The sequence below is a fragment of the Oryzias latipes genome, chromosome 3 (assembly GCF_002234675.1).
Source record: "Oryzias latipes chromosome 3, ASM223467v1".
NCBI classification, from domain to species: Eukaryota; Metazoa; Chordata; class Actinopteri; order Beloniformes; family Adrianichthyidae; genus Oryzias; species Oryzias latipes.
Genome location: NC_019861.2, coordinates 5,862,363 through 5,887,791, shown reverse-complemented (window position 1 = coordinate 5,887,791; position 25,429 = coordinate 5,862,363). Strand labels below are relative to the sequence as shown.

At 41.4% G+C, this 25,429-nt stretch overlaps 1 protein-coding gene across 4 annotated transcripts in view; it reads left to right on the top strand.

The window, feature by feature from the left end:
• herc1 (HECT and RLD domain containing E3 ubiquitin protein ligase family member 1) overlaps window positions 1–25,429 on the top strand; it is a 98,783-nt gene that overhangs the window by 6,000 nt on the left and 67,354 nt on the right. For all 4 annotated transcript variants that reach the window (XM_011487283.3, XM_011487291.3, XM_011487287.3 and 1 more), the window contains exons 2-15: window positions 8,344–9,317; window positions 10,604–10,699; window positions 10,812–11,006; window positions 11,367–11,678; window positions 11,760–11,856; window positions 16,650–16,793; window positions 17,016–17,143; window positions 17,794–17,938; window positions 18,235–18,406; window positions 21,170–21,304; window positions 21,379–21,544; window positions 22,009–22,134; window positions 23,120–23,341; window positions 23,754–23,906. In XM_011487283.3, the coding sequence (XP_011485585.1) occupies window positions 8,370–9,317; window positions 10,604–10,699; window positions 10,812–11,006; window positions 11,367–11,678; window positions 11,760–11,856; window positions 16,650–16,793; window positions 17,016–17,143; window positions 17,794–17,938; window positions 18,235–18,406; window positions 21,170–21,304; window positions 21,379–21,544; window positions 22,009–22,134; window positions 23,120–23,341; window positions 23,754–23,906 (3,039 nt within the window). In that variant the 5' untranslated portion in view covers window positions 8,344–8,369. The remainder of the gene's footprint in view (window positions 1–8,343; window positions 9,318–10,603; window positions 10,700–10,811; window positions 11,007–11,366; window positions 11,679–11,759; window positions 11,857–16,649; window positions 16,794–17,015; window positions 17,144–17,793; window positions 17,939–18,234; window positions 18,407–21,169; window positions 21,305–21,378; window positions 21,545–22,008; window positions 22,135–23,119; window positions 23,342–23,753; window positions 23,907–25,429) is intronic.

Here is a 25,429-nt window from a genome sequence, read left to right as displayed (position 1 = left end):
GTAGAATCGCAGACACGGTGCCGAGGCCGACTCTAGGTTGGTGTCATGAAATGTGCAAAAGGCGGTGCCTCAGAAATCGAGTCGTCTTACTTCCAGGTAGGAAAATGAACTTTGAAAACAACTCATCTTTCATAAAATATCGTCCTTTAATGTGCCCAAAGTAATACATTAGTCCGGTCAGATGGAAGATACTTGTGAGATAGAGGAGAGAAAAAAGGAGGCAAGTGAATGTAGACGATTTAGTCAGGGAGCAAAAGAACACTGATCTCTGAATTAGGGTAACGGTTGAAGTGGGAGGAGGTGGAAATGAAATGTTGCTTCTTCATACTCCATTTTGATCAAAAGTGAAGAGCCTTCTTATAGAATAGAATAGATAAACTTTATTTATCCCACAAAGGGGACATTTTCTTGTCTTTGGCAGCAAAATAAAACATCCACAAATACAAGCAGCAAAAAAGTGGCATTTACAGAGGATCAAGTGACTTTAAACAAAAATAAAAAAGTAAATATACACAGCAAAAACAACTGTTAAAGAACAAAAAAACAACAACTGAGAAACAACAACAACTAAAACAGTTTGTAAATAAAGAATTGAGTGAACGAAAAAAACACCCATGGGTCCGTGGAGTGTCACTGTAACACAGTGTTGTACAGTCTGATGGCTGTGGGGAGGAATGACCTGCAGTAGCTCCTTCTTGCACTGTGGGGGCAACAGTCTCGTGCTGAAGGAGCTGGTCAGCGCCTCTACAGTTTGGTGCAGGGTATCCACAATGGATGTCGGCTTAGCCAACATCCTCCTGTCCGCCACCTCCTCAATGGACTCTAGTGTGCCGCCCAGGACAGAGCCGGCCTTCCTAGCCAGTTTGTTGAGCCTCTTCAAGTCTCTGCCTGCACTGCCCCCCGCCCAGCACACAACTCCATAAAGGACCACTGAGGCCACCACAGAGTCGTAAAAGGTCCTCAGCAGCTGTCTGCACACGCCAAAGGACCTCAGTCTCCTCAGCAGGTGAAGGCGACTCTGACCCCTCCTGTACAGAGCATCCGTGTTGTTGGACCAGTCCAGTCTGTTGTTCAGGTGAACACCCAGATATTTAAATGTGTCCACGACCTCAATGTCTGAACCCTGGATGTTCACCGGTGACTGTGATGGTGAGGACCTCTTGAAGTCTAGGATCAGCTCCTTTGTCTTGCTGGTGTTAAGCAGCAGGTGTTTAATTTTACACCAGCGGTCAGAGATGACCCCCCTGTACTCCTGCTCATCCCCCCACTGATACACAGCCCACAATGGCACTGTCATCTGAGAACTTAAGCAGGTGACAGTGGTGGGAGTTGAAGGTGAAGTCCGATGTGAACAGGGTGAACAGGAGAGGGGAGAGCACAGTCCCTTGAGGTGCCCCCGTGCTGCAGACCACCACATCAGTCACGCAGCCTCACAAACTGTAGCCTGTCTGTGAGGTAGTTGATGGTCCAAGCAGCCAGATGTTGGTCCACGTGTGCAACCTCCAACTTCCTTCTCAGCAGTGAAGGTTGGATGGTGAGACAGCTGCAGGTAGATGCTGGCGTCATCCACCCCGATGCCTGGTCGATATGCAAACTGCAGCGGTAAAGTGTTGAGCTCAGCTGGGTGTGGAGGTGGCTGAGGATGATTCTCTCCATGGCCTTCATCAGGTGGGAGGTTAAGGCGACAGGTCTGAAGTAATTCGGTTCAGTAGGACTAGGTACTTTCGGAACTGGAACCAGGCAGGAAGTCTTCCAGAGGACTGGTACCTTCTCCAGTCTTAGGCTCATAAAAAATATGAACAGCACCAAGCCACAGAACTGGTCTGCACACTCCCTGAGGAGCCTGGAGTTGATGTTGTCAGGGCCTGGTGCCTTATTTCAGTTTTTTACTTGTATGTTATTGTAGTTGTTAATTGCTTAATTGTTGTTTTATTATAATATATTTTCTTTTGTTAAACAACCAACCCATTTTCTGGTTGTTCAAACTACTAGATTAAAAAAATCAGCACCTCTGCAAATCTTATTTGATTCACAAAAGGTTTGTTTCTAGATGCTTGTCAAAAAGTCTTTTTTCATAAATGTGGATGATGTTGAAAGTGTAGCTCTGGTATGTTGATTTTGAAGAGCTCTACAAAGGCACAGACAAACATGTTGCCATGTTTGAGTTTACAAGATCCTTTAGAGACGCTCCCAGTACTGTGAGTTTCACTATCTTAATGGAGAAGCTGTGTGCATATGACAGCCACTTTCAACAGGACTTCCATTGATTAGTGGCCTAGCTTGAAGTCTTGCTGCACCGCATTAGTCTGTGAAAGGGGAAAATGAAAGTAGGGGACCTTTTTATTAATGTCTTAATACTAATATATTAAGCATCATAAAGCTTGGGAAGAGCACAAGCAATGATAAACTTGACCTCCACCCTCTTATCACATCCTCCAAAAGTTGCTACTAACCCTAAGTTGCTGATTGATTGATGCAACACAAATTTTCACTAAAGTCCAGAAATGTGAAATCTGGAAATCTTGTGTCACATGTCAGAATCTACTACACTTTGTGCTGCCGCAACACACACTGTCACTGTCAAATTGGATGTCCCTGATGACCCCCAGTGCTTTATCTATATTTATCTAATATAAATATATGTATTTATCTAAGAAACTGCTTATAAAAATGGCAGGATTTGACTTGATGGCCACCGACGAGGAAGTGCAATTAGTAGTCTGGACCCCGTTATAGCAATTATGAGTTTGGTGATGAGTCTAATAAAATACTTTCACACCAATTCTGACAGTCAACAGCTGCTTAAAATATTCCTGAAGTCTTTACTTCTGATGGACTTACAATTAACCCTCAAGCTATCAATGATAAATTTAGGGATTTCTATTCTTCTCTTAATACCTTTGAGTGTTCTCCTGATGAGAAACGTTGCAAAGCTTTTTTTTTCAAATCTTAAAATTCCGACAGTCAAACCTGATGTAGCCGTTCAATTGGATTAGCCCTTTACTGCTGAAGAACTCAAGAACGCTGTCATGTCTATGCAGAGGACCCGACGGACCTGACGGGTTCCCATCTGAATTTTTTAAGGTTTTTATGGATATGTTATCCCCTTTAATTCTTAACATGTTACTGGCTTCAGCTGATCTTGGTGCCTTGCCGGCTACTCTGCGACAGGTCACAATCCCCCTCATTCTAAAGAAAGATAAAGATAAACAAAGATGAAGATCCTTGATGCTGCAGCAGTTATCGGCCTGTATTCTTGCTGTGTGCAGATGTTAACATTTTTGCAAAAGTGTTAACAAAACGCTTGGAGTGGATAATGCCCACATTAATCAGTTCTTACCAAAATGGCTTTATAAAAGCAGACATTCATATCACGTGATGGCTGACTGACATCACGATGGAGAGACAGCATCGTGATGCCACGCCCCCCCACGCTGCGAGTCGACACCATAAACCATATCTTGACCGGATCAATGGTCGGATTAGAATTCAACCGTGTACATGGGCCCAGAAAACCTTTTTCCAATTATAACAAACATTCACATGGCTCTCAAAAACCATGTAACATCATTCGCTCATGCGCAGTAGTGTTTGGATTACCGGAAGAGGAAATTTTTCCACTGTAAACAAGCTGAGCTGCCACATACATAGATGTCTGGCAGCTTGGTAATATACAAGATGATCTTCTAAACGTGCTTTTATTATTGTTACGGTTATTATGAAGCGCCTGTTCGCTCATCATTTTAATTTTAATCCGTGTGGTCAGTGCTTTTTTTGTGCCGGAACAAAGCCGGAAGAAGCCAGGGTTAGGAGAGGCTAACACAGTCTAACAACATTTAGCCTTTGATGAACATAAAATCCATGCGGGAAATGCCGCATCTTGACTGCATATATGTGGGAATAACATCAGCCTTTATTTTGTCGGGACACGACTGGAAACACAAATCCACGTGATTGTTTGAACAGTTTCTAAGGACTGAGCGACATTTCTGCTTTGAAAAGCTCACACACCGCCCCAAAGCCACTGTGTGAGCTGGGGGTCCAAGCTCTGCTAGGACACACACTTTTACCAGGAGACCCAGTTCTCCTGAGTTCGGTAGCTCGTTCACCTAGAGCTGCGGGACGGATCGCAGTCCGAAGTCTCCCACACATAGCACACACGTAACAAAGCATCCTCCCTTTCCCTCAAACTCAAAGCTATAAGTCCGGCTGCTCTGCTCAGAGACACGGTCGCTCGGTCCACCGGTCCACTTGACTAATCAAGTACAGCAGCGGACTACTTCTTTTCTATTTTGTTTGTCATATTTTTTGTTAAAGTCACTTCCCTCAGTTTATACTGGACATTATGTTTTCATCGCGGATGAGTCATTAGTTGGGAAATAAAATAAAGTAATAAAGTAAAATAACGAATAATAATTATATAATAACGAAAAATTAAAAATGATAATAATGATTACTCACAATAATTCCCCCTGGGCAGCAGAACTAGACGGAGCTTTCCTCTTTCCCCTTTTTTATTTGCACTAGCCATTGAACCACTCGCGGCAGCCGTTAGAACTAGCCCTATGCGAGGTATTCTGAGGGGTGGTGTAGATCATAAGCCTTATACGCGGATGACCTTTTATTATTTATCTCAGATCCAACTATCTCCATCCCTCCAGTTTTAGCTCTGCTGAGGGAGTTTGGTCAAATCCCTGGCTACAAATTAAACCTAAATAAAAGTGAACTTCTTCCTATCAATCCTGAGGCCATAGCCTACCCCCCATCCGACTTTCCTTTTAAAATCTCTCCATACGTCATCAAACTCATTTTCACCGCGGGGCCACACCAGCATAGTGGCCGTCTTAAAAGGGCCAGATATAACTTATACATGTAACTAAATGGGATGAAAAATAAATGTAACTGCTCCTTAATGTTAAATAACTCATTATTTATTTATTATAACTTTTTAAAAGTACAACTACAGTTGCATAGAAATCTTCATATGTTTGCTTGTTACTCTAGCATAAATCCTTTTACATTTTGTCCGCTTATTAAAACCCACTATCAAACTGTCCAAGTGAATAAAGAAAAATAACATAATACTGAGCTAGAAAGAACAGGTATTAAAGTGTAACATTTTACAAAAAAGGCTGCACACAGCCTAGCATCCAACTGATGGTTTGATGACAACAATTTGTCTGCATACACACATAAGACCTGCAAACACTGAATAATTACAACAGCAGCTACACATAAATAATATATAATCAACTAAAAAAAAAAATATATATTTATTGAAATTAAAAACTTTTATGCTCTCGCGTGCCACATGAAGTGACATGGCGGCCCACATTTGGCCCCCGGGCCTTGAGTTTGACACACGTGATCTAGATGTTCAAGTGACTTAGGAATTTTGGATATTTTTAAATTGAACTTTAACCCATTACTTGATCAAATAAATCGTGATTTACAGCATTGGTCCACGCTGCCACTATATCTTGTGGGTAGAATAAGCTGCATCAAAATGAATGTGCTGCCTAAATGTCTCTATTTTTTTCAATGCTTATCAATATTTATTCCAAAGCAATTTTTCAGGTCCCTTGATAATTTTTATGGCACAAAAGGCCTCAAAGGATGAGAAAAACTGTATTGCAGAAGAGCAAAGACAATGATGGGCTCTCCTTACCAAACTTTCTATTTTACTATTGGGTAGGCTGCAAATATTCGACCATTATTTTGGTGTCGTAGTTATATGGTTATGCCCGCCTGGTTACCAATAGAGGAGTAGTCTTGTACTTCTGCTACTTCATTTGAATTATTATCTAAAAAGTTGAATCTGCCCAACACTCACTACTTCAGGTATCTGCAGGCTCATAACTTTGTTGTCCCTTTCCTCATCCTTCCAGTGTCCCAATGGCCACCAAGATGGATACTTTCATGGGGATCAACCCCTCTCTGAGGGTACAATATTCTAAATTTATAACCTTTTATTATCTACTCTTGATGCAACATCTGACCATCTATGCGTGGCTTGGTCAGAAGACCTCCATGTGTACATAAATGATGATCAGTGGAGATCTGTGCTTGGACGAATTCACTCATCAATATGTGCCCGGCACTGTTATCATTCAATGTAAAGTGGTTCATTGAGTTCATTGGCCTAGAAGCAGACTTGCCAGAGTTTTTCCTGGTACTGATCCAAACTGTGTAAAATGTAATCTAGGCCCTGCAAATCTCACTCATATGTTGACATGCCCAACTGTTTCTGGAACTCTGTATTCGATTCTCTCTCCTCTGTCTGTAATGTCAGAGTACAGCAATCTCCAATGAATGCTCTCGTTGGTGTACTTCCGGACAATCACTCCCTCTCTCTTTGGTCAGAGAATCTTGTAGCTTTTCTGACACTGTTTGCTCGGCGGACTATCCTGATGCACTGGAAAGATCCTCGCCTACCCACTCATTCACAATGAATAAGAGACTCACTTTCTTTTATTAAGCTGGATAAAATCAGACATTCTCTTAATGGCTCTGAAGCTGAATTCTTTCAAATTTGGTTACTTTTCTTATACCATGTCATGTCTTGACTTTAGAAATGATCCAGTGAATTCTTGAACGTATTAGCAGGTATGAGGTGTTCAATCTCTTTGCTTGACATAGATTGGTAGTAGTATATTATTTGTATAGTTTTATTTTGTTTTATTTCTTGATTAATTTATTTTGTGTTTTATTTTTTTATTCTGTCGAATCTTTTTCTTTCTTTGTAATTGTGTTTTTGAATTCTGTCCTTGAAAGGTTCTTTTTCCTTATTTGAAAAATCTCCTAATAAATCCTACATATTTAATTTTCTGTCTTTGTCTTGCTGAACATATTGCTTGATTTAGAGTAAATATGTGTTTATAAATTATTTAATTAATTTAATCAATAAATTTAATTAATACATTAAAGAAAATGTTCACTGATGGTTCTTTTTCTGAGTGATTGTTCTGTTTTCTATTGTCACCCATTGTTTGTGTGTTTGTATCTTTGAGCCTAAAGCAGACGCTGCAACAACCCATTTTCCCAAGCTGGGATCAATAAAGTATATTTATCTTATCTTATCTTGTTGATCCACATTTAATGATCAGAGTTAATGGTTATTTATTCCAATCAAAGCGATCTAGGAAACCACTGATGGACTTTGTTTCTTTGAAACAAACTTTTGTTTCATCATCTGGTCAAAAACAACTGGTAAGAGGTGACCTCCCCTCTGAAATGTGAATTTGGATCACTGAACATGACATGACGTTCAGCGTATTTACCACTTTCCTCCGCTGCGGCAGAGCAAGGTGGAAGCATCCTCATTAGCTGTTACCATGACAATGCATCACACCGCGTAGCAAATAGTCTGCTTCTTGTGAAGGAGGATTTAAGTGAAAAGTGAAACGAAATGAATCATATTTAATTTAAAATTTATTCTTTTTTAAGTGACCTGGGTTTTTGTGGGTTAGTGCATTTTGAGGTGTCCATTAACAGAAAGGAATGGACTTTGCGGAAGCAACCGTCCTCTGCTTTGCATTGGATGGCTTTTGCCGTCTCGTTGTCCATTCATTTTTTGATAATGTACACTTTAAATGGTATTATCCCTTACATTAACCTCTCTTGATTCTTTTCCCTGTAATTTCAAACAAGATAGTTAAGTGCCACTTGTTCCACTTGTTAACTTTGCATTTTGCTAATTCCCTGAGAGGGGAAGGTATTTCTTGCACATTCTTGGAAATGTCAAGACTTCCACTGGCATATATGATTTCAGAGGCAAAGAACCATTCCAGTGTTTTTTACATTTGTACGTCTTTCAGTATGCCTGCACAATTAATCACAAATGTATCGTTATCGCGATTTCATGCTGTGCAATATTCATATCGCAAAAGTCAGCAAAAATCTCAATAAATGGTAAACCTTAAATGTGCTAAAACAATCTTATGGCAACTTTAACTATTTAATGAATTTAATAAATCCCTTATGCATTTGACTAATCAGATGGAGCCCTTTACATTGTTGACCAATCAGATGGAGCTCTTACGTTAGATGTTGCACTCCTATAGACGAGGGTCATTTGGAGAATAATTTAAGGTAGTTTTACTCTTATTTAAATTAAACATTTGCAGGGAAATGGAAATGTTTCTGTTGTTTTTGCTAGTTGTTCATTTATCGCAAGTTATATCGTCATCGCAATATCGATCATTAATATCGCGATTTTCCCTCATATCGCGCAGCCCTATCTTTCAGAGATATTCCTGCTAGTTCTCTACTTTCACTGTTTCACTGTATCTCATCTGCTTTTGGGGTTTCTCTCTCACTAACATTCTTTTACTCTTATTTCAGGACTAATGGCTGCAGAGTGACGTGCCATGGCTCTAATGATCCCGCCGGTGAAACTTAAATGGCTGGAGCACCTGAACAGCTCTTGGATCACTGAGGACAGTGAATCCATAGCCACAAGAGAGGGGGTGTCGGTGCTATATTCCAAGCTGCTAGCCAACAAAGAGGCTGTGCTGCTTCCCCAGCAGGTGTTATGTCTGAAGGGCCCTCAGCTGCCAGACTTTGAACGTGAGTGCCTGTCAAGTGATGAGCAGGAGCATTACCTGGACGCTTTGCTCAGTAGCCAGTTGGCCTTGGCCAAGATGGTGTGCTCCGACTCTCCCTTCGCTGCTGCCCTGCGGAAGCGAGTACTGGTGCTCCAACGGATCTTCTATGCCATTTCCAACAAGTACCACGACAAAGGAAAGGTCAAGCAGCAGCAGCAGTCTCCAGAAAACAGCTTGGGCTCGACTGACCTGCACTCGATTAGCGAACGGCCTCGCTCCACCACTGATGCTCTCATTGAGATGGGTGTACGAACTGGTCTCAGTCTACTGTTTGCTCTACTGCGCCAGAGTTGGATGATGCCTCCGCCTAGTCCGGGTGGTGGTCCGGGGAGCAGCATAAACCTGTGTAACGACGTAATACACACAGCCATTGATGTGGTTAGCTCCCTGCCTCCCCTCTCTTTAGCCAATGAAAGCAAGATTCCACCCATGGGTTTAGATTGCCTGGCTCAGGTCACCACCTTCCTAAAGGGGGTGACATCGCCAAACTCAGGTGCTGACATTTTGGGTCGACGACTGGCCTCAGAGCTGCTGTTGGCGCTGGCTTCACAGAGGGGTTCCCTGCGGTACCTTCTGGAGTGGATTGAGATGGCCTTGGCTGCATCAGCTATTGTCAGCTCCATGGAGCAGAACAAGGCTCTGCAGAACCACGAGGGGCTGATCAGCTATGATGGTTTCATGAACATACTCATGCAGATGAGACGCTCTTTGGTAAGTAAAAAGCAGACAGTGTGTCAGAATGAAGAATATTGTTCATGTTCCTTATGTAGAAGCTTTAAAATCAGGTAAAGAGGCACAAAACAAATAAATGTATATCTATGCTTTCGCTGCTCATGTGTTTAAAGCCACTCCAATGTAAATGCTGTTTTTGGTAGTTTTAACATGTTCTTGTAGAGATTTTCTCTTAATGGAGGACATTTATTAAGAAAATTAAGATTAAAATTATTTTTCTGATTATGTCTGTATTTAAATTATTGTGAATCAGTAGCAGATGGTAAAGTTCTCAGTTGTGACGTAGAAAATACGCTGGACAGGCCACAAGCTCCCTGCTCCGCTCCATTCTGATGCATCCACCTGCAGACAGATAGATCCATGAACGTCTGTGTTTTCCTCGTCTGGGCTGGAATATGGATCAGAGCTGTACGGCAGGATGGCTCTTATATTGCTTGTCATTTTTGTTGCACCGCTAATGTTAGCTCAGGGTTGTAAGCTAGTGGGAGACTGGTAAATAAAATAGAATATCTTTATCACTATAGGACTGTATAGAATCCCTAAGTACTTTACAAAAGACGGCATAAAATCAAACCAAACACAGTAAAGTCTAATATTAACAAAGCCCACTAAAAGTCAAAATAAAAGTTAAAACATAGTAAAACAAAGACTAAAATGAAGTAAAAGCTCTTCTGAATAAAAACATTTTAACCTGGGATCTTAAACACTCAGACTCGATCTGACGCAGTGACGAGAGGGAGTTCCAAAGGGGGCGGAGCAACAGCTTGAAAGGAGATCTCCTCTAAGCTGAGGCGGGTTTTTGGAATGCTTAAGACACGTTGGTTGGAAGACGTCAAGGATCGGCTGAAGAGTATGGGGTTAAAAGGTCAGGGATGATATCATTGGAGGCTTACTTATGCTCCAATGGTCCCAGCCACAATGCAGTGGCGAGTTTCTGATGAACCCCTGCAGCTCTGCAGAAACCTTGTCCTAGAAAATGACACAGCTTTTTTGATTTGGCGTCAAAAAGGCATAATTATAAATAAAAGACCAGTGGGAACACTTTTTAAAAAAATCCAAAGATGATTGGAGTGAGACTTGGGACAATGAGTACCGGTAGCAGAGTTAAGTCAAAAGCTGAAGGCTGTTTGTCAGTTTTTATCAGAAGGTGCTGCTGTTTGTGGTCCGATTTCTAACACATTTGAGGGTTCACAAGTAATTTAACTTTCTCAGGTTTTTGGGACAATTGTGTCTTCTCAGAAATGCTAAATCTGTTTTATTATCAGGGCTCCTCCACAGATCGCAGCCAGTGGCGAGAACCCACGCGGACCTCTGAATGCTTGTGCTCCTTATATGAGGCTGCATTCTGTCTGTTTGAAGAAGTAAGGAGCTGAAGCAGTCTTTACTTGTCGGCACCTTTTATCACAAGTGAAAGAGATTTCTCAGAGCTGGGCTCCGGCTTCTTCTTTTCTTTACCTGACCTCTTGCTTTTAGGTTTGCCGGATGGCTTCAGACTACTCCCGTACCTGCGTCAGTCCGGACAATATTCAGACTGGTGAGGCCCCGGTGGTGTCGGAAACCTGTGAGGTGTATGTGTGGGGCAGCAACAGCAGCCACCAGCTGGTGGAGGGGACTCAGGAAAAGATCCTTCAGCCCAAGTTGGCTGCCAGTTTTGCTGATGCACAGACGGTATGTGGAAGCAGCCCTCCGTTGTAGTATAGTCAAACCCTGGAACTTGTTGATGCGAGCCTAACAAACCATCAAATTCAAAGTTACAGGCAAATGGGACCATTTTACTGCCAGTTTTTTACATTAAAAGTAATTACACTGGGGGTGAAATTGAAAAAACTGCAGCTTCTAATACTTGTTAATATCCTGCAATGTTTTCTCCTTTTTATATGCTTATAGGTGTGAGGTAGGGTGGTGTTTTTTTATTTGTCATATACATTTTTCTTTACAATTTGGTCCTTAATTGAGTGTAGTATAGATCTAAAGCAGTCTTCTATACTGTCAGTCTACGAAGGTGCTCACAAGTGTTTACGTCTGCAGATTGAAGCAGGCCAGTACTGCACGTTTGTCATCTCCTCTGATGGCTCTGTGCGGGCCTGTGGAAAAGGCAGCTATGGCCGCTTAGGCCTGGGAGACTCCAACAACCAGTCAACACTCAAGAAATTGACCTTCGAACCCCACCGAGCCATCAAGAAGGTGTCATCCTCTAAGGGATCAGATGGCCACACCCTGGCCTTCACGACGGAGGGCGAGGTGTTCAGCTGGGGCGATGGCGATTATGGAAAACTGGGCCATGGAAACAGCTCGACGCAGAAGTACCCCAAACTTATCCAGGGGCCGCTGCAGGGGAAGGTATGGCTTGCCTCACTTTGATCAAGTGTCCCCCTTTGGGCTACTTTTTCTAATGTTTGTGTGTTGGGTGTTTTGTGTCAGGTGGTGGTGTGCGTTTCTGCTGGTTACAGACACAGTGCTGCAGTCAGTGAGGACGGAGAGCTCTACACGTGGGGTGAAGGAGATTTTGGAAGATTAGGTTTGTTACTGATTTACCACCTTTGAATGTTTCTTCAAGAATTAGAACTATCCCTTTCAACAAGAAATGTTTTAGTATTTTTCCTAAAACTTTGTTGAATCTGGTTTTATGAACCTGAGTCATGCGAAAGACTAAAAGTGGGACCCCTGTTTGTCACAGCATTAAGGTGTTGGACTGGGGTTTGTTAAACCATCAAATGGTTCCTGTGTTCCTCAAATGGCTTTCTGCACCTCACCCTTCCCTGGGGGAGCGCTGAGTGACAGCCAATGGGACTTTAGCTTTAACTTTGATCAATTGGTGGTAGCTCAGGGATTTCAGGTATAATAGTGATGATAATAACACTATAAATAATAATGTAAGCCGGTCCAGCCGGACCGTCACTTTAGCGGGTAAGCGAAAGCCAAGCTGTGAAAGAAGAGGCTTCATTGGAGAGCTGTCCGTGCTCCATACACCGCACGACCCCGGACAGTCTCAAGGAGGAAGAAACAGGCAGAGATCCAAATGGTTCTTATGAGCATCAAGCCCGTCTAATCAAGCACACATACAGCCCGAACAGCATACGGGTCACTTCTGTTGCCAGTACTCCCACTCATGGTTTTCACCCCAAAACTCCCCACTTCCCATGAGCCTTAAGGGCTGAAGGCGGGGCTGACCCACAGGTCGCTACAATAATAATACTACTAATAATAATTTGTATGTTTCTGCATTTTTTCCTGACACTCAAAGCGCTTACAATGTGTTTCCATTGTTCATTTACTCCTCATACATACTTGTTGATGGTAAGCTGCTGATGTAGCCACAGCTGCCCTGGGGCAGATCGACAGAGGCGTGACTGCCAGTACTGACCATCACCGGGACATTCATACGCATTTATATTGATTTCTTGAATCTTCATTTGGTTCTTTTCAAATGCTATCTTTTTTTTTTTGGTAATTAGTTTCAAATTTCCTTAAAGGATGAATTTAAACTTAAGGCAAAACACATAAAGCAGATGTCACATAAAAGTCACATCTACTTACAAGCTCATTTTCAGCTAATTCTTTTCTTTTTTTACCAACATACAAGGGAAAATATTTCTTTTTTTTAGTGTGGCAACAGAGAATATCAATTTTAGAATAGTACTAATTAACCCATATTTCAGGTAATCTAATGCCTACTGCACTGTCATTCCATTGGTAAAAATATAAAAGAATGACTTACCCACAGACATAACCACACACAAAACATGGGTGTCATACAAAAGATACAATAATTCCCTTTTTTTCACACAGCCTCCTGCTCTGCGATTCTTTATTATTATTATGCAGACACAATGGACAGTGTTCAACAATTCTTAGCATATTGCACACAGGAAGAAATACTTTAATAAAAGAAAGTATTTGAATAAATGCTTATTAGTACAAAAGAGTGACGGTGCAAACCAAATCTATGAAGTGTCTAGCATGAATGTTGTGACCGGTAAAAAAATAAATGTGTGATGTTGCAGATCAGCAGTGAAACGGCAGACATTCTTCAGAGTGGTGGATCACTTCTGGCTTAGCAAAATAAACCAAGGGAGGAAGACAATAGCCAGGTTCTACATACAGTAGAGCTTCCATAAGACGAAAGAGGAGCAAGAGAACAGATATTTTTAGCTGCCAATTTATTGAAAATTACAATTTAAATGAAAAGGACTGTTCATCAGCATAATAAGTAATCGTCCTATCAAGGTCTTATGATGGCAAAGGAAAAAAAGCTAAACTTCTTTAAATGTCTCAGAACTGTTGAGATGCATCAACAAGGCCTTTCACGACGTGCTTTTGCTGGTGAGGTTAGATGCAGTAAAACAGTCGTTTTGATTTTTTAAAAAGATCCCGAGGGTTACAGAAAGGAAAGTCGAGTGGCAGACACAATCAAATTTAAGCTGCACTGAGGCATAGGATACAAAGGGCTGACCACCAAGACACAGGACGGTTGTTGACCCAAATTACAGTTTCTCCATCACTTTGGCTCATTTCTTGAAATACAAATTATGTTCTCAAAGCTTTCTGTGCTTTTGCCAAAACAGTCTTTATGATTTATTAAAACCCTCTGGATCATCAGCAAATTGTCCTCTCTGTCCCAAAACGGTGACTGTTGTTTCAAAAGCAAATCCATGTCTCATTCAAATACAGAGCCACTAAAATGACAGATTCACTCTCAATGACTTTGGCTCATTTCTTTATCAGAAAGGACATTCTCAGAGCAACCCGTCTCATGCAGCATAACAGCCTGGATCAGCAGCAAAAGCTCATCTCTCTCCCCAGATAGTTCATCTGTGGTCCAAAACGAAGTTCTTGTAACAATGTGTCAGTGCCCTCAAAATACACGGCCCCTGTAGCGTTCTGTTGGCCCTGCAGACAGAAATGTTTAGATGTTTTGTCATTAAGGCACATCACCATGACAATGTCGAGCTGACAGAATATTAAATTTGATCTGGAAACCAGTCAGGGTGGTAGATCTTGAGGACCAGGAATGAGCAGCCCTGCTGTGAGGTCAATGTTTCAGAGCAAAAAGAAAAGAGTCAAATAACCTGAGTAGTCAAAGATTCTGTGTTTAGAACTCAAAAGCAGAATGAAAGTAACGCTGGGAGTGTTCCTCCACTTTCTTTTGCCTCTTTTTGCTGCTGTTTGTCTGGCCGCAGATTTTTGTCAACATTTCATTTTTTCATTTCATTTCATTTTTTAATTGTTCCTTTCATGAAAATGATTGATTTCCAAAAAGTGTACATGTTTGTCTTACATATTGAGCATTTTCATGATTGGAAGGGAGCAGAATTGAATAATACAATTCTTATAATTGTCTGCTCCTTTTAAACATTGCATCATATTTACATTTCTCACACCATCACCTGTGCTCAGATTTCACCATATACAGTTCAAATAAACAGTAAATACATTCCATTCATTTAATACATACATTCCAAACATTCCATTCAACAGTCAAGTGTGTACAAACTAATTTATTTAGCTTTATACATCACTTTAAATTGAACAATATTTTGACAACCTTTTAACTGATTCTCCTGGGAATTCCAAATTTTTACCGGTGCTATAGACAAACACTTTTGCTTTAGTGTTGTTAGAAATCAAATTTTCTTCTGATTTTTGTCTCCTGTGGTAAAAATAAAAAGCTTTTGTAAGTCTTCAGGTAAATCTCTGTTTCTGGTTTTAAACATAACTAAGGTCTTCAATTCAGCTGCACTGTTCTGCTGAGATCTCTTTAGCAGCAGCATCTATTGCTTGGATGCTGCAGCTCATTATCCCGAGCCTGAATCTTGTAGAGCTTCCCCCTCCAAGCTGAAATAATCTCCTCTTTAAGGTTTAGGAACAGCGTTTACAGTGGCAGGAAAACATTCAGCATTTAAGGACGTCTGAGGAACAGGTCTCGGATATGTGGGCTACGGTAGAAGTTACCGGTACATGATCCCACACAATGACAAATAGAGGCAAATGGGGCCCAACAAAAGCTCTCATTGTCAGGAAAAGATCTGAAAAGAGATGATCCATCAAAATCATTAGCTTCTTCTATGGGCAATGAGTGGGGAGGTGGGGGGGCTACACCATTCTCTGTAATCGCCACAGATATTGCCCCCACGCTGACCTGGGGCATCAACCGTGACCTGGTTGCCAATGATATATCGCTCATGTCTTTGTCTTTTGGCCAGATTAGACCTAGCCTCATCCACAAACACCAGGGTTTGAGGGGGTCTCAGGTTCCTTATTAGTCCAAATCTAGATTCACCTGACATTCAATTACATAAATGCAGCTAGTGTTGTATGACATGAGTTATGAACATTGATGTGTTCTATTATAGTGATTTGGTTTTCATGGCTAGAGCTGTGACGGTGTGGGGTTTTTGATCACCACGGTGATGAAGCAGCAGGAGTCGCATTAACCGCACCCAGCACCCAACAGCCACACACCCCCCACCCCCCAAAATGTACAATATGTACAGAAACGGTTAAATATTAAATATATGTTGAGAAAATAGAATGAGTTGAGTTGCTGTGAGCGCAGCATAATAAATATTATGAGTTATTTGTTGATGTTGACGTTGAATCTGTTGTGAACAAATGCCAAGAGGTTTGGAAAAATTTGCAGGTAAGAATGTAGAATGTCATTTCTGTTTCACCATGGTAACACATTCAAAGCCTCTAGAGCTATAAACCCTTTCAGAAAATATACAATCATCCAGAAAGTGCCCAATAATCCTGCAGAGGAAGTAAGAAAGTACTGCAGTTTTTGTTTGACACATTTGCTTCTTTGCTTTGTTTTGGTTTTACCAGAAGTTGTTCTCCATTTGGGAAGTGGCTTTTTTTTTTTCAGGATAGATAAATACTTTATTGATCCCAAAGAAAGTTTCTTAAAATGGTCATATGAGCAGCCTTTTTAAGTTCCAATTTAAGTTCTGGGACTTTAGCACAGAAAGGGTAAACCCGAGCAAAACTTTTGTCCAATTTTGACTTGTTAACATTGCAATTGCACAAGGGTGGCTCGGTTGGTAAGGTGACAAGCTACCATGCAGGAATCCAGGGTTCGATTCCCGGAGGGGAATAAGCAATGGTACTGGGGGGCAATTACCATATCAATGGCGAGCAGTTAACATCACCCAGTGGGGGGTCCTTAGGCAAGGCCCTTAACACTACTGCCTCCCGAGCGCGGTTCAGCTGCAGCTCACCGCTCCCCCAGGGGATGGGTCAAATGCGGAGAAGAATTTCCCCATTGAGGGATGAATACAGTATAAATTTATTTATTTATTTATTTAATTATAGGTCATGGTGACAGCAACAGCCGCAACATTCCTACCCTGGTGAAAGACATAAGCAATGTTGGAGAAGTGTCGTGTGGAAGCTCCCACACCATTGCTCTGTCCAAGGATGGACGCACCGTTTGGTCCTTTGGAGGAGGAGACAACGGTTTGTAAATCTTAAGTGTCACCTGCTTTATCTTTTGCAAATGCTTGACTCAAACAAGAGCAAAAATTCAAACATTTTATTTCCTGTGTTCAAGATTTTCACTTTCGCTCCACAGCATTTCTTTGGATGTCATGTTCAATATATCAGTAATGCAAGTGTCAAATTAAAACACAGTTCATTGTGTTGCTACTATAACAGTTTAAAGTCCTTGTTCTCCTTCAGGCAAACTGGGTCACGGTGACACCAATCGAGTCTACAAGCCAAAAATGATAGAGGCCCTGCAGGGAATGTTCATCAGGAAGGTGTGTGCTGGAAGCCAGTCGTCTCTAGCCCTCACTTCCACTGGTCAGGTAGGTTGTTCTTATATACTTTAGTGAGTTCTGGCTTTTGGGAGTATTTTCACCCAACAAAGAACTTTCCGTTGCTGTTTCTGCACTATGGCTGCTTCACAGATGTAAGGTTACAGCTTGACGTTAGGCAAGCATATTGTTTCACAACTAGCTTGGGCAAGGAATCAAATAAAAAAAAAAATCAACATTTCCTGTTTAGTAAGGACATGTTTGGCTACATTCAAAGTTCAGCTTCATCTTGGCTAACAGGGCAGAAAATTCTGCTGTGTCTAAAGCTGTGCTTTCCTCCAGTCTCCTATTCACACAACCGTTATGCTGCTAATAATGACCCTGTTTGTCAAGATCCGCCACCCTGCTTTTTTAAATTTTTTATCAACAGTCTCTTTTCTACTCTGCGGATTGGCTGGATTAAGGAACCGCAGATTCTAATTGAACACATTTCACTCAGCTAATCATGCAGGAAAAGCAGAGGCTGTTGAAAAATAAGTGCAGTGGTGGATTTTAGAACCACGGTTGGGTTAGCCCCTCAACAGCACACATCAATGACGCCACCTGCGTCTCTCAAAACAGTTTTTTCACACTGCAATTTAAACATGGAGGACAAAAGCAGCCCAACTGCATGAAGCTAACTCTGTTGAATTTGTTTTCAGGTGTATGCTTGGGGCTGCGGTGCCTGCCTAGGTTGCGGTTCCTCTGAAGCCACAGCGCTTCGACCCAAACTGATTGAGGAGCTAGCCACCACCAGGGTAGTGGACATCTCCATTGGGGACAGCCACTGCCTTGCTCTGTCTCATGGTACTGTGGTCATGCTTATTCATTCTACTGCCTGCCTTTGTCTCAGCAGGTGGATATTTTCAAACAGTCATATTAAATGAACGAAATTGAGTAAAGAAAGCATAGCTGCTCTGCCTGTTGAATCTTCTCAAGGTTGACATGGTGTGATTCTGTGATTTAGTCTGTTGGTGTAATAGCGGCTCATGCTTGTTACTCAACTTTCTTAGACTTGTGATGAATGTAATATTTAGTTAACAAGTCTGGTGATTAAGTAAAAAGTAATATTTTTTCCTGTTTTTCAATAAACAACAATCCAGACAATGAGGTTTATGCATGGGGAAACAACTCCATGGGTCAGTGTGGCCAGGGGAACTCCACAGGACCCATCACCAAACCTAAGAAGGTCGTTGGCCTGGATGGAGTTGCCATTCAACAGATTTCTGCAGGGACGTCCCACAGTCTGGCCTGGACGGCTCTCCCAAGGGACAGGTGAGGTACCTTAGTAGGGCTGCACGATATGAGGAAAACTTGCGATATGCGATATTAGTGATCAATATTGATCAAATTTGCGGTAAATAAACAAATAGAAAAATAAACAAAAACATCATTCCCATTTCATTGCAACAGTTTAAAAATTATACTCCAAATGACCCTCATCGACATGGGGGACAAACGTCAGGGTGGCTAACCCTGGTCCTCAAGAGCTTCAACCCTGTCTGTTTTCCAATTCTCCCTAGACTGCTCGATAATGATAACCAAAATCAGGTGTGTTCAGTCAATCAGGATGTGAAATCACTTGAGTCAGCCAATCAACAGCAAGCTGGTTAAGGAGAGCTGGAAAACAGGCAGGGTTGAGGCTCTTCAGGACCAGGGTTAACATAATAGGCCTCCATCTGATTGGTCAACAATGGGAAGGCGTCCATCTGATTGGTCAAAGCATAAAGGGATTTATTTGATTCGTTAAATGCTTCAAGCTGCTAGAAGATTGTTTTAAAACATTTTGGGTTTGCGATTTATTGCGATATTCGCCGTCTTTTGCAATATGCATATTGCAGAGCTGGATATTGCGATAACGATAAATTTGCGGTAAATTGTGCAGGCCTATACCTTAGCCACTTAGTCATTCTATAATCTAATAGCAAATGGTAAAATGATCTACTTTTGTGGCAGTGCGGAGGGAAGAACGAGCTCTGCTGCATCTGTACAGAGTCATGTAGTAGATGGGAGGGGTTCGCCATCAGAGCTTGGAGCTTTTCAGTGAACTTTTGTCTGTCCCTCACTGACTACATCCTTCTTTTTATGTCTAGGGGGCCGGGGTTGAACATAACTTAAACTAGTTTCCTCAGACTTTTACTCAACATTGTGGTGCTGAGGTAGAGTGGTCAACGTCTGGTCGAAAGATCACAGGTGTGGTTCCTGACTTGCCCGTCCTTTGACACAGTGCTTCTGGTGATCATAGGTTGGCACCAGTGTTCGGCACACATCAGTGTGTGAATGTATGGGTGAACGGGATTGTGCTGTAAAGCACTTTGGGCCTTCAAGGAAGCTGGAAAAGTGCTATACAAGTAAAGACCCTTTCCAAAAAATTAGAATATCATGGAAAATTGTTTTCACTTCCATAATTCCATTTAGGAAATGGAAAGACTTTTCCTTGTTATTCAAATTCTTTTCAATTCTTTCAAAAAAAAATCTTTATTTTCTTTGGGGAAAAAACAACCTTGCAGCATCACAGCAAGAATACCCCAGTTCAAGTCCTGGGGACCTGAAACAGAGACCGTATCTGAATTCTTCCCTTACCTCTACGGCTTCTCCTTACCCGTACATTTAGCTCACCAAACGGAGAGTTATGGAAATATAGTGTCTTCGAATTCGAACGTCACTTCCACTCAATGACATAATAGTCGCGGGTCAACAACGTTAGTGCGGAGCTCAGAAATAAATAAAAAACATCAGTTTTATAACTTAAAGGTACTGCTTAAACAAAAATACAATACCGTATTTTCCGGACTATAAGTCGCACTTTTTTTCATAGTTTGGCAAGGGGTGCGACTTATACTCCGCAGCGACTTATATTAGAAATAAATTGAAATAAATACATTGTTAACCCTCCTGTTATGTTCATTTGTGAGGAACAGAGATGATGTTCCTGGGTCAATTTGATGTTTGAGGTATGTTAAGTGTTAAGAGTATGTTAAGTGACTCAGAGAATCAGCAAACCTTTTTTTACAGTAAGATCTTGAAGGCTAACAACATAATATTCTATTTTCCAATGATTTCATAGATTCAGAAATGCAATAAAAGTGAAAACTGTTTCTACAAATACAGGATGAAAACAGAGTATTAGTTAGTCAATGATGCTTCATGAAAGGAATAAATAAATAAGTTTGAGAAAAAATTACTGTGAAATTATTAGATAAACAGTCTGCTATGATTGTGTCATATGAGGTTGTGAAAGTTAAAATGCGACTTATAGTCCAGTGCGACTTATCTGTGTTTTTTTCTACTTTATAATGCATTTTTGGGCTGGTGCGACTTATAGTCCGGAAAATACAGTACTTACATTTAAATGTAAACTTCTGTACAGCAGAGCACACGTGAAAAAGCGCGACGCAGAACATCGTCACGGCAGAGAGCTTGAAATCCCTTAACCCTATTCTAGCCACTTTAACATTGGGAGTTGGGTCATCTAGACCCACTAAACAGTGTGCTGAACCTTTTTTCTTCAATGATTTGTGATCTTCACTGGTGTCCATGGATTACATGAAATCTTTCCACCTTTATCCACCTTTGTCATGGTAGGGAGAACACGTCAATGTAAGGGTGGGGTCATAGGATAGCACATGGGTTAATAAAATTATTTTGGACACCACCATCTCTCCAAATGCACCTACAATTGGAGGGGTTGGAAGAAGGTTGGGAAAAATAAAAATGCAAAAGAAATGTCTATGAAAGAAATGGTAGCATAAACATGCATATCTAAAAAGGATAACTTACAATAACAGTAGGTAAAAAGTTTAGAGTTGAGAAAAGAGTTGTAGGAAATGCTGACACTCACAAACTGTTAAACTGTAAAAGGAGGATGTTGGAGAAACAACTTTGTTGTAAAATTAATGTTAAAAATAACATTAATATTAAAAATACATTTTTTAAATTGTAAGTTGACTTATAAATGGGTTAGTGATGCTCAGTACCGTTGCCATGCATGTTTGCTGAGCTTCATTCAGTTTCGTTTTTTTTGTGCTGGTTCTCCAGGCAGGTGGTGGCATGGCATCGACCCTATTGTGTGGACCTTGAGGAGAGCACCTTCTCCCACCTGCGCTCTTTTCTTGAGCGCTACTGTGAGGGCATTAACAGCGAGGTTCCTCCCCTGCCCTTCCCCTCATCCAGGTAGCCATAGGCAGTGAGCAAGCCTTCCTAGGTAGCCTTTGATAAAGCTAATGATTCATTTTGTTTCATTGCAGGGAACATCATAGCTTCCTAAAGCTGTGTCTTCAGCTTCTCTCCAATCATCTAGCTCTAGCTTTGGCAGGGGGCGTGGCCACAAGTATTCTGGGTCGGCAGGCCCGGCCTCTGAGGAACCTGCTCTTCAGGCTGATGGACTCCTCTGTGCCTGATGAGATTCAAGAGGTAGAAAAATTAGATAATGATGGCGATGAATGTGGTGCTGATGATGATGGCTGAGATAATGACCTTATCATGGTCCATTACATGTAAAAAATGTAGGTTGAACCAGAACACTGACATGTTGCTGGCCCATTGTCTGTTCAACACAAGTTCTTCATAAACACAAAAGAACTGTTGAACTGTAACCAAAAGATATTGAAGCAAAATTACAACTGTAACTTCTACTTCCAGATACTTGTTCTCCAGCATATTGCATTGAATATTTCTTTACTTTTCCGGGTTTTATCTTGTGCAAGTGTCCTTGGGTGTTCTGAAATTGAACATAATGTTGTTTAAGGTATTATTACTAAAATATGTTTGATCCCAAAGTCTAAACGGTGTTTGCCGTTCAAAGATCGTCCTAAAGTTCATCAGTTATTGCAGAACTGCTCATCAGCATTGAATGAATGAAACTCTTTTCTTTTCAGGCAGTGATTGAGACTCTGTCAGTGGGGGCCACCATGCTGCTGCCCCCCCTGCGAGAAAGGATGGAGCTCCTTCACACTTTACTGCCCCAGGGCCCCGACAGATGGGAGAGTCTCTCCAAAGGACAGGTACGTCCTGTTTTTAAATGTGGTGAACACTGGTCTTGGCCTCGCTGAGTTTTACCTTAAAATCCACATTTTGAGACATTGGTGTTTTACCAAAAACCTCTTTATGTATTTTGTGTTACATTATGGTGTCACAACAACAACATCTTTATTGTCCTACAATAATTAGGTACTGCCTTATGCTGTGTTCACACTGAATGCGATTTATGAGTTCACTGTGAACACAAGGATATAAAATCAGGTGTATAAAATCAACGCAGCACATTTTTTTGCTAGACACTTATCCAAAAATGTGTTCATAAACTGAACACTCCTTACACGTGTGGGGAGCTACTGTCAGGATTAGAGTTCTGCAAAGGCATCAGTAGTCACGGGTTCATGACATCATTCAGATTCTTCCAGTACGGTGAACTTCACCACCTACTGAATGATGGCCAGTATCAGTGGTACTTAGGGCTGGGCTTTAAATCGATTGTATCGATTAAATCGCGTTTTCCTACCAGGAAGTAAAACGACTGGATCACTGTCTTTCTCTCCTTTTGGGTGCCACTCATTTCATGACGTCAACCTAGAGTCAGCCTCGGCAGTGTGTCTGCTTTTGTCCATGAAAACACACATCTCACTTGTCTGTCAGCTTGTGAGGACCCACATGTTTTCGTGGGTTGGGAGGGGCTGGTTTTCAGAGAGCAGGTTTTCAGAGGAATACTCAGAAATGTTAGAACGGATCAAAATAACACTTATGAGGAATGAACATTATAGTACACTTAATAGTTAAAAAAATATATATTGTTTGCGTGGTATGGGCCCTTTAAGGAAGAGCAGCAACAGTTTAAAGGCCTTTCAAGCTTGTAAAGTGGGCTGACAGTTCTGGTTACCAAAGAGAAGAAACTTTCAAAATATTGAAATGGAAATTTGAATTAATATCAAGTTGTTGTTTTTTTTAAGAAAAGGTTTTTCTAACCTATTTTTTGTGCGTTTGCGTCCTCAGAGGATGCAGCTGGACATCATCCTGACCAGCCTTCAGGACCACACCCATGTGGCCTCCCTTCTGGGTTACAGCTCTCCAGCTGACGGCCCTGAGATCCTGTCTTCTGGTTTGTCTTTCTCTCCCTCACCCGACCCGACCTATAGCTCCCCAGGCGGCCACCCTGACACTCACCTGGCTGAGATCCTCATGAAGACGCTGCTCAGGAACCTTGGCTTTTACACTGTGAGTGCTTCATGATGCTGTCGGAGACGTGTTATTGATCACTGAATGAGTTCACCAGTAAGAAAGCCTTCTGATGCTTTTAGAATCGATAATAGCAAGTATGAAGCAGACAGGAAATGATCAGGGAGTGGTTTTGTTAAACACCAGCGTACTTGACCTGGTCTTCATCCCTTTGGTTGGTATTTGGCCAAGCAAAAAGAGTCATCATGCTGTTGAAAGATTTGGGGATAGCTTGAATGATTTAGAAGTTTTAGTTTTCATTCAACATAAAAACCCTATCTTCATTGTATGTCTTTCTCAGAATGTTTGCTTTTTATTTTTTAATATTTTTTTATTTTACTGATTTGCTCTGAAAAGGACCAATGTTTGACTGAGGTGTGAAGCTAACTCTTTGTATGTCTGTGTGGATCAGGACCAGGCACTGGGAGAGCTGGAGAAGAACAGCGACAAGCTGCAGCAGGGTACGTCGCCCTCGGACAGCAGCCAGCCCGCTCACCTCCACCAGCTGCTATGCTCGCTGCAGAAGCAGCTGCTGGCCTACTGCCACATCAACGCCGTCACAGAGGTACGGAGCCTGAGGGGTACAGGGCCATTTACAAAATCAAGCAGCACTTTTGTGGCATTTCGAAGATGGTGGAGTTGTGTCGGGTAGTTCTGACTGCCAAATATCAGTTTTAAAAAAATGTTAGTTTTATGCAAAGAAGCACTCTGAGCACCATTAGGTCAGGTGTTGGTTCATTTCCATGGCCAAAATACAAAATCTCATGTGCAAATTCTTAGATTTTGAATTTTTACATTAAATGATGAGAACCGGGATAACGTCACATTAAAGTGAATCTTCATGCAAATCCTGCCTTTTTATGACATAAATGTCACTAAGCAAAAACCTCCTGTGAGCATTGATGCTCTTCAGCTTTCCCTGTCAGGTTCCTGTGTCACCTAAATCTATCCCCGTAGTGTTTTCTCTCCCCTTTTCCCTCTCTTGGCCTGTTTGCTCTCCTTTCTTTATAATAACTTGATCTTCCTCTGCCTCTCCATCCATTTGCTGCAGCTCCTCTGCCTCTCCTAGCTCTCTCTGAGTTGAACTAATGAATATTTCAGTCCTCATGTAGACGATGTTGATTACCTTGTGAATTTTACCTATCACTTGTCATTTTACAAACACAATCACCATTGTAATAACAAAATAAAAGAAACAACATTAGGACTAAGTGACTGACACACATTTAGTTTACAAACACCTTCAGGGTACCAAAGTGCTTCATAATAAAAGAAAGATGGATGAAAGTTAAAAATGAAGCAAAATAATCTTAATACATAAGAGATGAATAAGAGTACAATAAAAAAAAAAATACAACCGACTAATGAGCATTAAAATTCATCCTAAAATGGTAAGGTTTTAGTTGACATGTAAAGCATCATCATGCACAGTCCTGCAGGAAAGTCATTCCATAACTGAGGTCTGGAGGAGGAAAAAGTACGATCACCCGTGTTTCTGTCGTGACCTGCAGGCACATCGAGCAAATATTGATTAGCAGACCTTAAAACTTTAGAATGGCTGCAGACAGTTTAAGGCTCAGTTAAGTGAAACATGGCGAGAGCATGAAGAGCTTTGAAAACAAACAGGAAAAGTTTGAACTGAATACTTAACAAGGAGCCAGTGAGATGAACTGAGTACCAGAGTGATGTGTGCTCGTCTAAATGTTCCAGTTAGCAGTCGTGCTGCTGGATTCTGGACTAACAGGAGACGGTTCAGTGATCTCTGGGTGACACTGAAGTACAGAGAGTTATAAAAATCTATGCAAATGTAATAATGGTGTGGGTGGCTGTTTCTAGATCACTGCGACACCGGGAAGGTTTAGCTTTAGCTAAAAGGTGCAAGTGATAAAAGCGCATTTTGACAACATTGTCAATCTGTTTGTCAGATTTAAAACTGCTGTCAAAAATAACCCTCACATTTCTAACAGCAGTAGAGTCAGCTGTAGCGGTGTCACCAATAGCAATTCTCTCCGTTTTTCAGCTCTTTTGTAACAATGAAAAGAGACGTCATGCTGTGCAATGACAGAACCAAGTGGCAGCAGATCTAGA